This window comes from Bos javanicus, chromosome 15 (assembly GCF_032452875.1).
Source record: "Bos javanicus breed banteng chromosome 15, ARS-OSU_banteng_1.0, whole genome shotgun sequence".
Lineage (NCBI taxonomy): Eukaryota > Metazoa > Chordata > Mammalia > Artiodactyla > Bovidae > Bos > Bos javanicus.
Genome location: NC_083882.1, coordinates 54,806,412 through 54,820,182, shown reverse-complemented (window position 1 = coordinate 54,820,182; position 13,771 = coordinate 54,806,412). Strand labels below are relative to the sequence as shown.

Below are 13,771 nucleotides of genomic sequence, written 5' to 3'. Positions count from 1 at the left end.
CTTTTGAAGAGCTATCATCTGCCCCTCCATCCCCTTCAGTACAGGGCAGCCCCACGCTGTTCTCCATCTTCCAAAGCCCCAGGGCCCTGTCTGCATGATCTCTCCAGCTGGGGCTGGCCCAAAACACCCAGCACAAAGGCCTGGGTCCCAGCTGAGCTCCTACCCTCCGATTATCCCAGATTAGGGACCCTGTGACCATCTGGACATGCTGATAATGGCAAAAGGGGAGGGCAGTGGGATAGAGGCCTAGCTTCAGAGCCTGCCTCCTCCCACCCAATGGAAAACACCAGGACAAGGCAAAGAAGGTGCTCTATTGCCTACCCAGGTAAAAGCGAGTGGAAAGTTAGGAGCAAATGCAGGGCAAGCTTTCCCCAGAGACGTGGGCATCTTCCCCAGGCTAAACACTTCTATGTAGCCAGGCAGACTGCCCAGTTTCCCCCATGATGGCCATTTGTCCCAGTGCTTGCTCATGCCAAGTGCCAATGCCCTTTCCTGCTGTCTAGGCAGGTGTCAGGCCTGGGCAGACCTAACACCCTCCACCCCAGAGCTGATCACTCCCTCCCTGTACCCTTAACATCAGCCCTCCTATCACCTGACAATTGGCCAGGCCTCTGTGTGACACCTCTGGTCTCTTGTGACACACTCATAGGATGCCTCTGGAAGAGAGGTGTTTCACATGGCTGTGTCCTCCAGTGCCTGGAACAAAAGCCTTCCACTGAATACCTTAAAACCAAGGTTTCCTGGATCTCTATCTCATAATACCTGTGAGGTGCTATCATGATCCTCTCTTCTCCCTCCCATGCTTACAAATGAGGAACTCAAGAGTTGGGATTTGCTTACTTAGGTCATGGGACGATTCCAGTTTGGGTCTGCCATCTCCAGTCTGCTTTCTCCAAGCAGCCCCTGCTAATCTGAGAAAATGGTGTGGGATGCAGCACCCTTTAGAAGCTCCATCGTTCCCACCATGGGAGACTCCAGCCTGATAAGCGTATTGCCCCAGATCTTCTGGACTTGGAACCTGATGAGGGGAGACAGTGCTTATCCCTGGAGAGGCTCACAGGAACACAAGCAAAAGGTGACAGCCACAGCCGTGTCCTAACGTCCTAGGACGACTGCTTAGACCATATATACAGGGACCCCTGGCTCCTGGTCCACTGCTCTCTGGGCCCCCGACTGCCTGCCGAATGTGAACTGTTACCATTCAGTAAGCTACATAACTGGAGTTCTTAGTGGGCTTCAAAGAAACTAGGGAAACTTCATACACAACAGAATAAAACTTGGTATTACACAATCACTACATGGACTCACTGTTCTTTCTTACTGATGGTTGCACTGGCTCTTTGTTGCTGCGCTCAGCTTTCTCTAGTTGCAGCGCACTGCAGTGGTTTCTCCTGTTGCAGAGCGTAGGCTCCAGTGGTTGTGGTGCTCAGGTTTAGTTGCTCTGCAGCATGTAAAACTTCCTGGACAAGGGATCAAATCCATGTCCCCTAATTGGCAGGTGGATTCTTACCCACTATACCACCAAGGAAGTCTTGGATTCTTTTTAAAGTCTAAAGTGTATCTATGCTGTGTATTTACCCACCCATTAGTACAGGAAAAAACGTAGTATCGTTTCCCATCTGCTGTATCAGGCACCCCTGGAGGGCCTGGAGTGCATCCGCTGCAAGTAAGGGATGTGCGTGTGGAGGCACTACTGTACTAAGTTGCTGAAGAAATAAAGATTTCATTAAATATAAAAATCTCGTTTCTGAGGGAGAAAATAGAAAAAATTACCTTCTGAGATAGAAAATGTTGACTATCAGATCAGTCACGTCTGACTCTTTTGTGACCCCATGGACTGCAGCATGCCAGGCTTCCCTGTCACCAACTTCCAGAGCTTACTCAAACTCATCCATCAAGTCAGTGATGCCATTCAACCATCTCATCCTCCCTTCAATCTTGCCCAGCATCAGGTGGCCAAAGTATTGGAACTTTACCATCAGTCCTTCCAATGAATATTCAGGACTGATTTGTTTTGGATTGACTGCTTTGATCTCCTTGCAGTCCAAGGGACTCTTAAGTCTTTTCCGACACCTCAGCTTAGCTCAGTTCAAACACTACAATTTTCAGCAACCACCTCTCCTGGGCCTTTACAGAAAACTTTCTTCAGCTTCAGAAAGGACTCACTCCTGGAAATGTGCCACCCCAGAGTAAGGAGAATGTTTTGGTATTCAGGCTCTAGTTCCTAGCCACAAGATGAAATATACATACACGAGCCCATTCCATGGAACAGTAAACGGTGATTAACACGATAGCTATTATTCTAGAGGGGAGTACTTTTACCACCGAGACATGGTCTCAATTCCACAAACACTTGACAAAAACAACTAAGGTATTACTGTCTAGCCAGTAGAAACATCCAACGCTCTATTAAAGAGGGGACAACACAGATGTCAGTATGCTCTCAACATAATTTACTACCTTTAGTCTTGTAGGATTTGCATGCCAGCCTGTCCCTCACTAGTCTCACCTGAATAAATGAAGACAATCCAATTTCTTATGAATACATATCAGTATGCTGCTGCTGCTGCTAAGTCGCTTCAGTCGTGTCTGACTCTTAGCAACCCCATTGACTACAGCCTACCAGGCTCCTCCATCATGGGATTTTCCAGGCAAGGGTACTGGAGTGGGGTGCCACTGCCTTCTCCACATATCAGTATAAAACTCTTTAAGTCATCAGACTGAATGGTAGTTAATTTAAGTACCCTTTATACTTTACTAGAGGATAATGGTTAAGAGAACAAGGACACAAAGATGCAGATTCTGATCACAACTCTATAATGCTTAGGTGAACCTACTTCTGAACATTAGGCTCTTCAGCATTCACTTTCCCTGAACCCCGAATTTCAGGTTGAGGCGATCAAGGTGCTGTCCTGTAAATTATCAGCCTTCACCATCACCAGATTTACTCCCCCACAAGGAGAGGGTTACTTTGGTTACTTCTGCTTGGGTTCTCTCATCACACCTGCCCTCTCCTCACACCGAAACCAACAGGATTTTTAAGGAAAGCACAGAAACACTGGAAACCAGGCTGTGATCGATTCTTAGGAATCGATCAAGCAATGCTCCCATGGGGTGACCTGGCCCTCAGCCTGAATCCTAGATGTAGAGTCTAGTAGGCCACATGTCTTTTAAAAAGATTTTATTAAAGATCTTTGCAGAGCAACATTCAGATTCCAGATCCAGCGGCCAAGGAGACCTGAAAGCGGACAAAATACAGTAAGAACAGAAAATTCACCTTAGTGTCGGGTTTACATGAAAATCAATACACAGAACATCCAGAAACAAACACCACAACAGGCACCAGGCGTAGGAGAGGCCTGTCACCGTTTTAACGGATTGTGGGAAGAACAGCTGATTACTAATAAGAGTGACCTAAAATTTTTGAACTAAAGAAGACAGTGCAAACACTCAAGAATACCAGGGCTAAATGAGTCCCTGGCTCCAATCTGTGTCCTCTCATGTAAAGCAAGCGTAGTCTACTTTTTATTCACTAGATGGAATACTGTTCCATTATGCCCCAAGAGGCCCTTACAGACATACCTATTATGCTGTGGGTACCGGCTGGGGCATGGCAGGCGGCTCTGGCTTCCCACCCTTCTGTTCAGAGATGGGGGTGGTGGGCAGTATTTCATCTTTGGGTTCCACAATGCTCACGTGATCAGGCAGAGGCTTCTTAGGGCCAATCTTACCAGTCGGGTCCCAAGGCAGCATGATCTTTACCTTGATGCCCAGCACACCTAGAAGATGCCATAGTTTAGACCTACCTATAGTTCCACTACCCCCCACTACACAACAGAACAGAGCAGAAGGAAGAAAAGAACAGGTTACTCAAGCATCCTGTGTCTGGCCCCTTCTCAGACAAATGCCTCTAATCAATCAATGAACAGGACACTCTGCAAAAGGAACCCATGCACAGCACCACAGAACGTGGCACTGACAAGGCCCGAGAGCAGAATGTGCCTTTTCTGACTCGTCATCGTGTCATCACTGAAGGGTACACCAGTGGCTGAGACAAGGACAAACCAACTCTCTTCAATGAAGCTAAACAATGAACCCGAAGAGTGCAAAGATGTTCACTATACCCCCAACTCCCCAAACACTGAAGAGCAGGTATAAAACCACGCCTACCCATTTAAGCCACTGCCCCAAGCACTCCTGGCTACTCACCCTGTCTGAGCAGCACATGGCGCACGGCGGTGTCCACATAGTAGTTAACAGGGTCCCCACTGTGGATCATGAGGCCATCCACAAACTTCATGGATTTAGCCCTCTGTCCTCGAAGTTTCCCAGACACCACGACCTCGCAGCCTTTGGCCCCACTCTCCATGATGAACCGCAGCACACCATAGCAGGCCCTTTGGGCACACAAGAGACAGAGAGCCATTTGTGTCATCACCAGACATGACCACTCAACCCCACCCCACTTCAAAACAGAACTCAGCCTGCACTTGACTACTTTCAGTGTCCCTTTAATGCAGAGTAAGTTTGACCAGAGCCTGACCCAAGAGATAGAAACCTTCTTCCACTCCCACCACACACCATCTTAGGGAACTCCTTAGGGAAACACATCAAGTGCCTTCTAATCAAGTGCTTTCCAAACTTGACTGCACATTATAGAATCTCCTCAAGGTCCAAATGAACCACTCGAACTTCAGTGCGTGCAAAATTCACCTGGAGGGCTTATGAAGACAGGTTGCTGGGCTGTATTCCCCCACTCCCCAATTCAGTGAGTCTGGGTTGGAAACGGAAAATGTTTATTTCTCATCAGTTCTTACTGGCAACACTGATGCTGGCCCAGGCACCAGACGTGTCACTGATCTACGTGGTGGAGGTGGCAGTCAAACCAGGTATGCAGTCTTCTGCACACCCTTGCCTACGGCATTCCTCCCATGGGAACCCGACTACAGCACAGCCTTCACATCCCTCCTCTGTTGAAAAACCTCCCAAGGTTCTGCATTAAGGATTAATGAACTCCCAACACCCAAGCAAGGCACTTCATTTACTCCAAGCAGTGAAATTGCTCAAGGAACTGCCAGCTGAAATCTTATTAGCAAGCCCAGCTCTGGGGCCAATCTAACCACCTCATGTCCTCTGTTCCTCACATTACTATTTATACATACCTAGAGGGCATAGGTGACTCGATTTTAAGCTCTCTCATCAGCAATGAGTCTTGTCTGAGACCCAGAGTTACCACCACACAATGTATGTGAATGACTTCAACATGAACCCAAACCACTTCCCAGCCCCATCCTAACGTTCTACTCCCAAAGCACACAGTGCTCTACTACCACCACCCACTTTTTTAAACACTTGTGTCTTTACTAGTCTTTCTAACTAGGCTGCAACATGGACTGACAATGTCTTATTGTTAAAGCCCTCAGAGACTAGCTGAGCCTGTCACAGTCCACTTACTAAATTAACAAAATAGCTGATATACTGATTCACAGGACACAATCATAAGGACTCTTACCTCCGCACAGCAAGGCCTCCTAGGAGTTTGTAACGCAGAGACTCTGCCTGGGCAATGGCACACAGTCCTCTTGTGGCTACCTTTTCAGCATAAAGCTTTAAAGAAACAAGGCACATTCTTAAACTTGTTACACTCACCACTGTTTTCAACTAAAAATCAGCACATTCATGATTCAAGCAGGCACCACTCTATGTATCACTATACTTGTCCTCATTTAGCGGCTGAGTGTGCAAGCCCATTGGCTACAGCCCACCAGGCTCCTCTTCTCCAGGCCAAGAGTCCTGTGTGGGTTACCATGCCCTCCTCCAGGGGATCTTCCTGACTCGGGGACTGAGCCTGCACTAGCAGGCAGATTCTTTACCAGTAAGCCACCTGGGAGGCCCTTCACTGTGCTGCTGCTGCTGCTGCTAAGTCGCTTCAGTCGTGTCCGACTCTGTGCGACCCCATAGACGGCAGCCCACCAGGCCCCGCCGTCCCTGGGATTCTCCAGGCAAGAACACTGGAGTGGGTTGCCATTTCCTCCTCCAATGCATGAAAGTAAAAAGTGAAAGTGAAGCCGCTCAGTCGTGTCCGACTCTTAGCGACCCCATGGACTGCAGCCCACCAGGCTCCTCCGTCCATGGGATTTTCCAGGCAAGAGTACTGGAGCGGGGTGCCATTGATGCCCACATCTAACAAACACTCAGGGACATAGACTGAACTGAACCATTCCTCATTTTTCTCCCACCCCCACCTCCTTCCACAGCCAAATCATGGAGATCAATGGGCAGCCAGTCTCTCCTACGTATCATTACTATATCCAAGATGGACATAAACGGCTGCCAACTGCTTATTAAAAGAACTTCAACAAAATACCAATCCATTTGTAATACTCACTGATCACAAGTAAGCTTTCAGGGTGATAATATGAGTTTTCGGAAGTACCATCCTAAAGAGGGCTTCCCTGGTGGCTCAGATGGTAAAGAATCCGCCTGCAATGTGGGAGACCTGGGTTCAATCCCTCGGTTGGGAAGATCCCCTGGAGGAGGGCAAGGCAACCAGCTCCAGTATTCTTGCCTGGAAGAATCCCCACGGACAGAGAAGCCTTGGGTCCATGGGGGTCACAAAGAGTTGGACACGACTGAGTGACAAAGCACAGCACAACATCATCCTCAACAGCCATTTCTATGCCCAGAGTAGCCTCTGGCCCAAGCCAGGATCACTCACCTCTACACTGCCTTCAGGGAAGCCAAATCTCTTCTGAACCACAGCAGTCAATTCCCGGATCCGCCGGCCCTTCTCACCAAGGACATTCTGTGTCCTGGGGAAAATGATGAGTGACAGTTCACAGCTCTCATAACATTAGATGTAATTTCAAATCTTGCACATGTGTGGTAGTAAAAATCTAATTCATCTGACACAACCAAGTTTAAATTTTGGATGATAAGAACTAAGAGATTATCATTTTTTTTTCAAATGTAGCTTAAAAACTCATTCACTAAGACTCAACTGTTGTTTTGCTAAGTTTACAGAACAAATCACCTTAGTGCAGACGACAATTATAGGTGATGGCCAGAAAAATGAATTTTTTACCTGGTGGCCAAGATAATGATTTCTGTCCTGGTTGGTGTAACTCGGACCTCAACTCCAGAGTACCCATCTTCAGCCAGCTCCCGAGTGAGAAACTCGTTCAGTTCAGCTTTGAAGATGCCATCAGCGACAAACTAACCAAAAGTAAAATGAAAATCAGGATCTGGACATGGGCTCACTTTTCTAGCCCAGTCAATGCAACCCTAATACAAATTCAACAACTCCAACCAACGACCTATCATCAATTATTTTGCCTTGTTCCAGAGGAAACATAGCAAACCCTTCTCAGACAAATGCCTCTAGGTCATCTTTTGGAAGTTAACTTTGATCCAGGCCCTTAACACTGTGCCACAGAACGCGGCACAGGGTAGGGGTCACCTGGACAAAGAGAACACTTCCAGTCAGACTCGTCATCTCCTCTTCATTGAAGGGTTTTAAATTATCAAACCGTTTTCCTCAGGCCCCTTCCCTCTATTTCCCCAGAACTTTTCCTTGACCCCAAGACAGAACAAGAATTTTTCAGTAACCTTCCCAACTGAGGTCCTCGGAGTCAGAAGCCTGCACCCAGACACGCCTAGGAAGGCAAGCAAACACTGCTACCTCCCTTTCTAAAAACTATGATTCGATGAGGGAAAAGGCTGATGCCTTCAAAACATCACGTTTAGTAACTTTACTAACTACTAAGAAAGGGTCACAAGCGCTCCTTCAGCGCAGGAGAGCCCTCAGTGCTCATCTCTGCTCTCCGCCCAGAACCGGCAGAAATCCTTCTCTCCTGTCCCAGGCATACTGCTTTCAGCAGCCACGGGCCTGCGCTCAATCCACCGCCATCCGCTGCCTACGGGAAAGCGGCACAGTCCAGCCGCTGCCCCGGGTATAGCGAAGAGCTATAGGTCTCGCAATAGCACCCAGAGAAGCTCCTGACCCGCGAAACGCCACAGTTCCCTGCAACCTGGCCCCGGGATCTCACCTTCCTCTTTTTGGAAATTTGCACGGCCATCTTGCCGCCGCGAGCCGCCGAAAGGAAAGGAAGTTGCAAGTAGGCGGAAGTGCGTATAAAGGGCGCTGTGCAACGACAAAGAACTGCGCGACGTCGACGCCTGTGAGCGCTCATGGGAAGTGTAGTTTTCACTTTGGTAAAAGGAAAGGGAAAAGCGCGGTGCAAGGGTTGATGCTTTTGAACTGTGAGGTGGTGGAGAAGACTCTTGAGAGTTCCTTGGACTGCAAGGAGATCAAAGCAGTCAATCCTAAAGGAAATCAATCCTCAGTATTCATTGGAAGGACTGATGATGAAGCTGAAGCTCCAATACTTTGGCCATCTGATGCAAAGAGCTGACTCATTGGAAAAGACCCTGAGAAAGACTAAAGTCAGGAGGAGAAGGGGAGGACACAGAGGATGAGATGGTTGGATGGCATCACCGATTCAATGGACATGAGTTTGAGCAAGCTCCAGGAGATGGCGATGGACAGGGAGACCTGGAGTGCTGCAGCCCATGGGGTCGCAAAGAGCTGGACACAACTGAGCGACTGAACAACAATATCCAGAAACCTGGGGCTTCCCAGGTGGCACTACTGGTAAAGAACCCGCCTGCAAATGGAGGAGAGAGAGTGATGAGGGGTCGATCATAGGGATGAGGGGTCGATCTCTAGGTCACGAAGATCCCTTGGAAGAGGGCATGGCAACCCACTCCAGTATTCTTGCCTGGAGAATCCCATAGACAGAGGAGCCAATATCTCAATCAGAGCTTAAAAAATTCAGAGAAGTTTAGAGTCTAGTTCTCATTAGTTTAATTAGAGCCCAGTTCTCATCAGTTTAAAACCAAGTATAAACACACACTTGTCTGCTCACTTTATTCTTTAATAAAACCAAAGAATAAAAAAATAAAAGGGCTTTGGGGCTGAAAGCCCTCAGTGAAATTCACTGAGGCACCTATCTCTTCCAATTTGTGTCCACTTCCTCTGTTGCAAACTGATAATAATAATATATTTAATATGTATTAAATATTCTAAGAACTGTTGTAGGACTTTATATTATTAATTCGTTACCTCTACCTCGTGTTCATAAAGTCTATTACAGCTTGTAACAGAAGTCACAATAGTGGCTTGCAATTCTTTTTCAATTAAAATCTCCCCTCACAGACAAAAAAATTTCAAACATACAGAAAAGTTGGAAGAATTGTACAGTGTACACCCATATATGCGTCCCTTAGGTGCTGCAATTAACATTTTTTCTGTATTTGCTTTATCACATACTTATCCTTGCCTCTATCCACCCAACAATGCATCTTTTGATACATTTCAAAGTTACTTTCAGGCATTAGGACACGTCACTCCTTAAACTTCCCCAACAGTTTTTTTTTTTTTTTTTCAGTTTTATTGAGAAATAATTGACATACATCAATGTATAAGTTTAAGGCATACAACATAATGGCTTGATTTACTTATATCATGAAATGATTACCACAAAAGATTCAGCTAACATCCATCATCTTATATAATACAAAAATAAATTGAAAAAAGGAAAAGTTTCCTTGTGATGAACACTTTTATTTTAAATCTGAAGTTTGTTTCTATTTAAAAAATTAGAAAATTTCTTTATAAAACTGTTTTACATTTTTCTTAAAAATATAGAAATATCTAGCAAACTTGTGGCCCCACATTTCCTCATGGCAGCACTCTCCTTTCCCGTTATATGGGAAAGGGTTTCCAATGTGCCACGGTTTCTGACAGCTTCGCTCACTGATTGTCTGGTCCTAGAAGCCATCTGAGCTTTTGCCCAGCACTGAAACACCTCTGATGCTGAGATGCTCTGATCCTATAATCATGGACTTAACAGAGTTCTGGGGGGAGTCTGTACAGAGGGACCAGGGAAGATGGAAAGAAATGGATGAACCAAAGAGACTTGCTGTGGATCTAATGTACCTTGGTGATGGATTGAGGTTGAGGGGAGAATTAAAAATGACATCAAGGCTAGATGCTTAGTGAGAACCCTCACTGAGGTTAGGAAATCAGGAATAGGCTTTTTCTCCATGTCATCTCCCTCTGTCACTTCCTCTAGGATTGGGCCTCTTCTAGCTGTTCCTGTAACTAGCATACTCACCTCACTGGGTTGGAATGGCCTGTTTATGTGTTTTTCCTACTAGACTGTAAGCTTCCTAAGTGCAGAGACCAAGTCTGTTTTGTTCATTACATCCAGAATCTAGGATATGGCCTGGCTCAGGCCCAGTGTCAATCAAAGTTTGATTATCAAAGAAATTAATTAATGAATTCTGGTTTTAAATCCATCCTTAGTAGTGTGGCTCATATACATTTCCTTGCATCTTCCTGGGATACCCACAAAACCAAGTTGTGGAGACTCAAAGCTAAGGATCAGACCATGGAGAATTCTTTGATGTAAACACCACCTCTGGAGTCTCTGTGGTAGCTCATCTCCTGCCCCTTCCCAGTGACACAAGAGGATGCCTGCCTGGGTATTGTCCTCTGGTCCCAGGAGAAAGCCCATGAAGGAAGCCTTTACCATGATGCCTTCCTCTTTATCTATTATAAGAAGACATTGCTAAGTCACTTCAGTCGTGTCCGACTCTGTGCGACCCCATAGACAGCAGCCCACCAGGCTCCCCCATCCCTGGAATTCTCCAGGCAAGAACACTGGAGTGGGTTGCCATTTCCTTCTCTAATGCATGAAAGTGAAAAGTCAAAGTGAAGTCGCTCAGTCGTGTCCGACTCTTAGCGACCCCATGGACTGCAGCCTACCAGACTCCTCTGTCCATGGGATTTTCCAGGCAAGAGTACTGGAGTGGGGTGCCATTTCCTTCTCCAAGAAGACATTATATCACTCAAAATCACACTGTAAAAATAATAGTCACAATACACTGAATTCTAATTAAAAATAGGGAATGTCCTGGTTGTCCAGTGGTTAGGACTCTGCTTTCTCCCAAGGGCCCAGGTTCAATTGCTGATCAGGGAACTAAGATCCCACAAGCTGCTTGACATGGCCAAAAAAAAAAAAAAAAAAGATATCTGACTTTGGGACTTCCCTGGTGATCCAGTGGTTAAGATTCTGTGCTCCCACTGCAGGAATGCAGGTTCCATCCCTGGTCAGGGAACTAAGACAAGGCATGCCCCATAGTGAAGCGCCCCCTCCCCCCCAAAAAAATGTTGGGACTGTGAGAGTGAGTTGTTAATCTCTTCCCAAATATCCAAAATGTAAACAGGGTTTACTCAGTTTGGCCGGTCATGCCACAGAGGTGTACCTGGAACTGTGAAGAAAGGGCAATGTGTCTGTCCACACAAGGGCCACACAAGTCTTGTCCTGAAATTCCTAGAAATCAAAGGTGAGGCTTGCCTGGTTGAATGAATATAACCCACAGTTTTGGAGAACAGTGTAGTTACTTAGAAGACCAGCACAGTGGAATCTCATAGAAAGCATTTAGCATATGTGGATCCAACTAGAGGAGCTTGGCAAAAAAAGAAGAGAGAATTTAGAGTAAAACTGGGTGTGCCTGCCTCCCTGTTCCCTGAGCATGTGAGATAGAGAACTAAAGAGCCCTTCTGCTTAAACAGGCTGTGAAGGGTCTTGCTTCCCTGAGGGCCTGCTCTTCCCTGAGGGTGAGCATCTAGCTGGGCTGAGTGTTCAGTGACTTATATTTTTTTTTCTACAAGACCCCTGAATAAGCCGACAACTTTTTCTAGTGTTCAATAAAAGAACCAGGGATCTGTGCCAATCCTGAGGGAACACTGGATTCACAGAGAAAGGGTACATCAGTCTCTACTAGAGCACCTCTTAAGGGATTACTGTTTGAGGATGATATCCACTCTATTTGGTCATCACTATTTTGTTTATTTATTTATTTTGGGCTGCGCTGGGTCTCTGCTGCTGTGCACGGCCTTTCTCTAATTGCAATGAGCAGGGGCTACTCTTCCTTGTGGTGCTCAGGCTTCTCATTGCTGTGGCTTCTCTTGTTGCAGAGCCTAGGCTCTAGGTGCTCGGGCTTCAGTAGTTGCAGTGCATGGACTTAGTTGCTCTAAGGCACATGGAATCCTCTGAAACCAGGGATCAAAACCATGTCCCCTGCATTGTCAGGCGGATTTCCAACCATTGGATCACCAGGTACATCCCAGTCATTAAGTACTTTAGATAATAACACCTTCAAGTGAAATATGATGATTCCATAGCATTTTCAATGATTTGAATAAAATTCATGAGTGACTCACTCTGAACCTGGAACTGAGTCTCTGACTATCAATAGAACAATATTACAGAATAAATTTTAAAATAGTTTTCATTATTTTATTTTATTTGGCCTCGCTGCATGGCTTGTGGGATCTTAGTTCCCCAATCAGGGATGGAAGCTGGGCCGACAGCAGTGGAAGCACCGGATCTTAACCACTGGATCACCAAGGAAGTCCCCAAGAATTTTTAAAATTTACTGTTTTGTATCATTTCTAAAAGGCTCACACTACTGATAGCCCTGAAAAAAAAAAAGTGAAAGTATCAGTCTCTCAGTTGTGTCTGACTCTTTGTTACCCGCATGGTCTGTAGCCTGCCAGTCTCCTCTGTCCATGGAATTCTCCAGGCAAGAGTACTGGAGTGGGTTGCCATTCTTTTCTTCAGGGGATCTTCTCGACCCAGGGATAGAACCCAGTTCTTCTGTATTGCAGACAGATTCTTTACCGTATACCCCTATGCACAAGAAAAATAAGCTCCAATGCACAGAAGAGTGTGAGAAAGAGCACAACCTCACCCTGGAGTTGGGGTGTAATCTGGGTTTTCTTTGTGAAGGCAGCTTGGTGGTACCTCCTACTTTCACTTAAGATGTCGATTCCCTGTGGCCCAGCAAATATGTTCATTTTTATCTACTGCAGAAAAACACACAAATGTAAATGAAAGTGGTGCAAGATTGCTTATTATGGTACTACTAATAACAGTGAAAACACAAATTTAAAACAATCTGACAGCCCTTCAGTAAAACAATGGTTATGGGATATTATACAGTGCTTAAAAAGAATGAGGTGAATCTGTGTATATACGTGACAAGAGCACCGAGAAATATCACTATGTGATCAAACTTTTTTGCAAAATGATATAGACTGTGTAATATATACAATAAAATACAATGGATATACATATAAATATATAGGAGGATCTATATTACTTTAGGAACTGCAATAGTATTGAAGAAGGTTTGGGGCAATTTATTGCTTGACTTTTCTTATAAGAATATTTTCATGTATCATTTGTGAAATTTATTTATTTATTTTTTGGCACACCACAAGGCATGAGGGATCTTCCCTGACCAGGGATCAGACCCTGTATTGGGAGCACAGAGTCTTAAGCACTAGACCCCCAGGGAAGTCCCACTGGTTAAATTTTAAATGTATAAAAATGGGAAAAAATGAAAGGGCCACACAAAGATATGGATTTCTGATCATGTGGCCACTTGTGAGACACTGTGACTGTCCCAGCCTCCAACACCAAATCCTATAATCCTTTCTTCTGGAATCTCAGAATAAAGAAAAGTTTATTCTCCTAACCAGACTATAAATCTATATGGTCCCACATGGCAGTCACTGGCCTCACAGGGCTATTGAGCACTTGAAATGTGGCTGGTCTGAGTGGAAAAGTGCCGTAAGTGTAAAACATACTCCAGATTTCAAAGTATATTTTAAAAAGACCATCTTATTAATAATTTT

General features: G+C 45.5%; 1 protein-coding gene and 2 non-coding genes across 3 annotated transcripts; all 3 read right to left on the bottom strand.

Moving 5' to 3' along the window:
• Positions 1–2,731: 2,731 nt before the first annotated feature.
• RPS3 (ribosomal protein S3) lies at positions 2,732–8,152 on the bottom strand. Its single transcript, XM_061380890.1, has 7 exons — positions 8,049–8,152; positions 7,085–7,215; positions 6,719–6,812; positions 5,513–5,607; positions 4,210–4,397; positions 3,583–3,779; positions 2,732–3,238 (listed from the first exon to the last, which is right to left on the bottom strand). Exons 1-6 carry the CDS (start codon positions 8,076–8,078, stop codon positions 3,586–3,588), a joined length of 732 nt encoding a protein of 243 aa, XP_061236874.1. The 5' UTR covers positions 8,079–8,152; the 3' UTR covers positions 2,732–3,238; positions 3,583–3,585.
• On the bottom strand, positions 3,892–4,035 carry LOC133227234 (small nucleolar RNA SNORD15). The gene has a single exon (XR_009729784.1). It is a non-coding gene; the product is annotated as a small nucleolar RNA SNORD15 (small nucleolar RNA).
• Positions 7,362–7,511, bottom strand: LOC133227235 (small nucleolar RNA SNORD15). The gene has a single exon (XR_009729785.1). It is a non-coding gene; the product is annotated as a small nucleolar RNA SNORD15 (small nucleolar RNA).
• Positions 8,153–13,771: the final 5,619 nt, after the last annotated feature.

What these genes read in the sequence shown, in the direction of transcription:
- RPS3 (XM_061380890.1), bottom strand. Translation starts at nt 8,078, where the DNA reads ATGGCCGTGCAAATTTCCAAAAAGAGGAAG. An exon ending in ATCATTATCTTGGCCACCAG is followed by an intron (nt 6,813 to 7,084) that starts GTAAAAAATTCA and finishes CATTTTCCCCAG; the next exon opens with GACACAGAATGTCCTTGGTG. An exon ending in TCCCTGAAGGCAGTGTAGAG is followed by an intron (nt 5,608 to 6,718) that starts GTGAGTGATCCT and finishes GTTTCTTTAAAG; the next exon opens with CTTTATGCTGAAAAGGTAGC.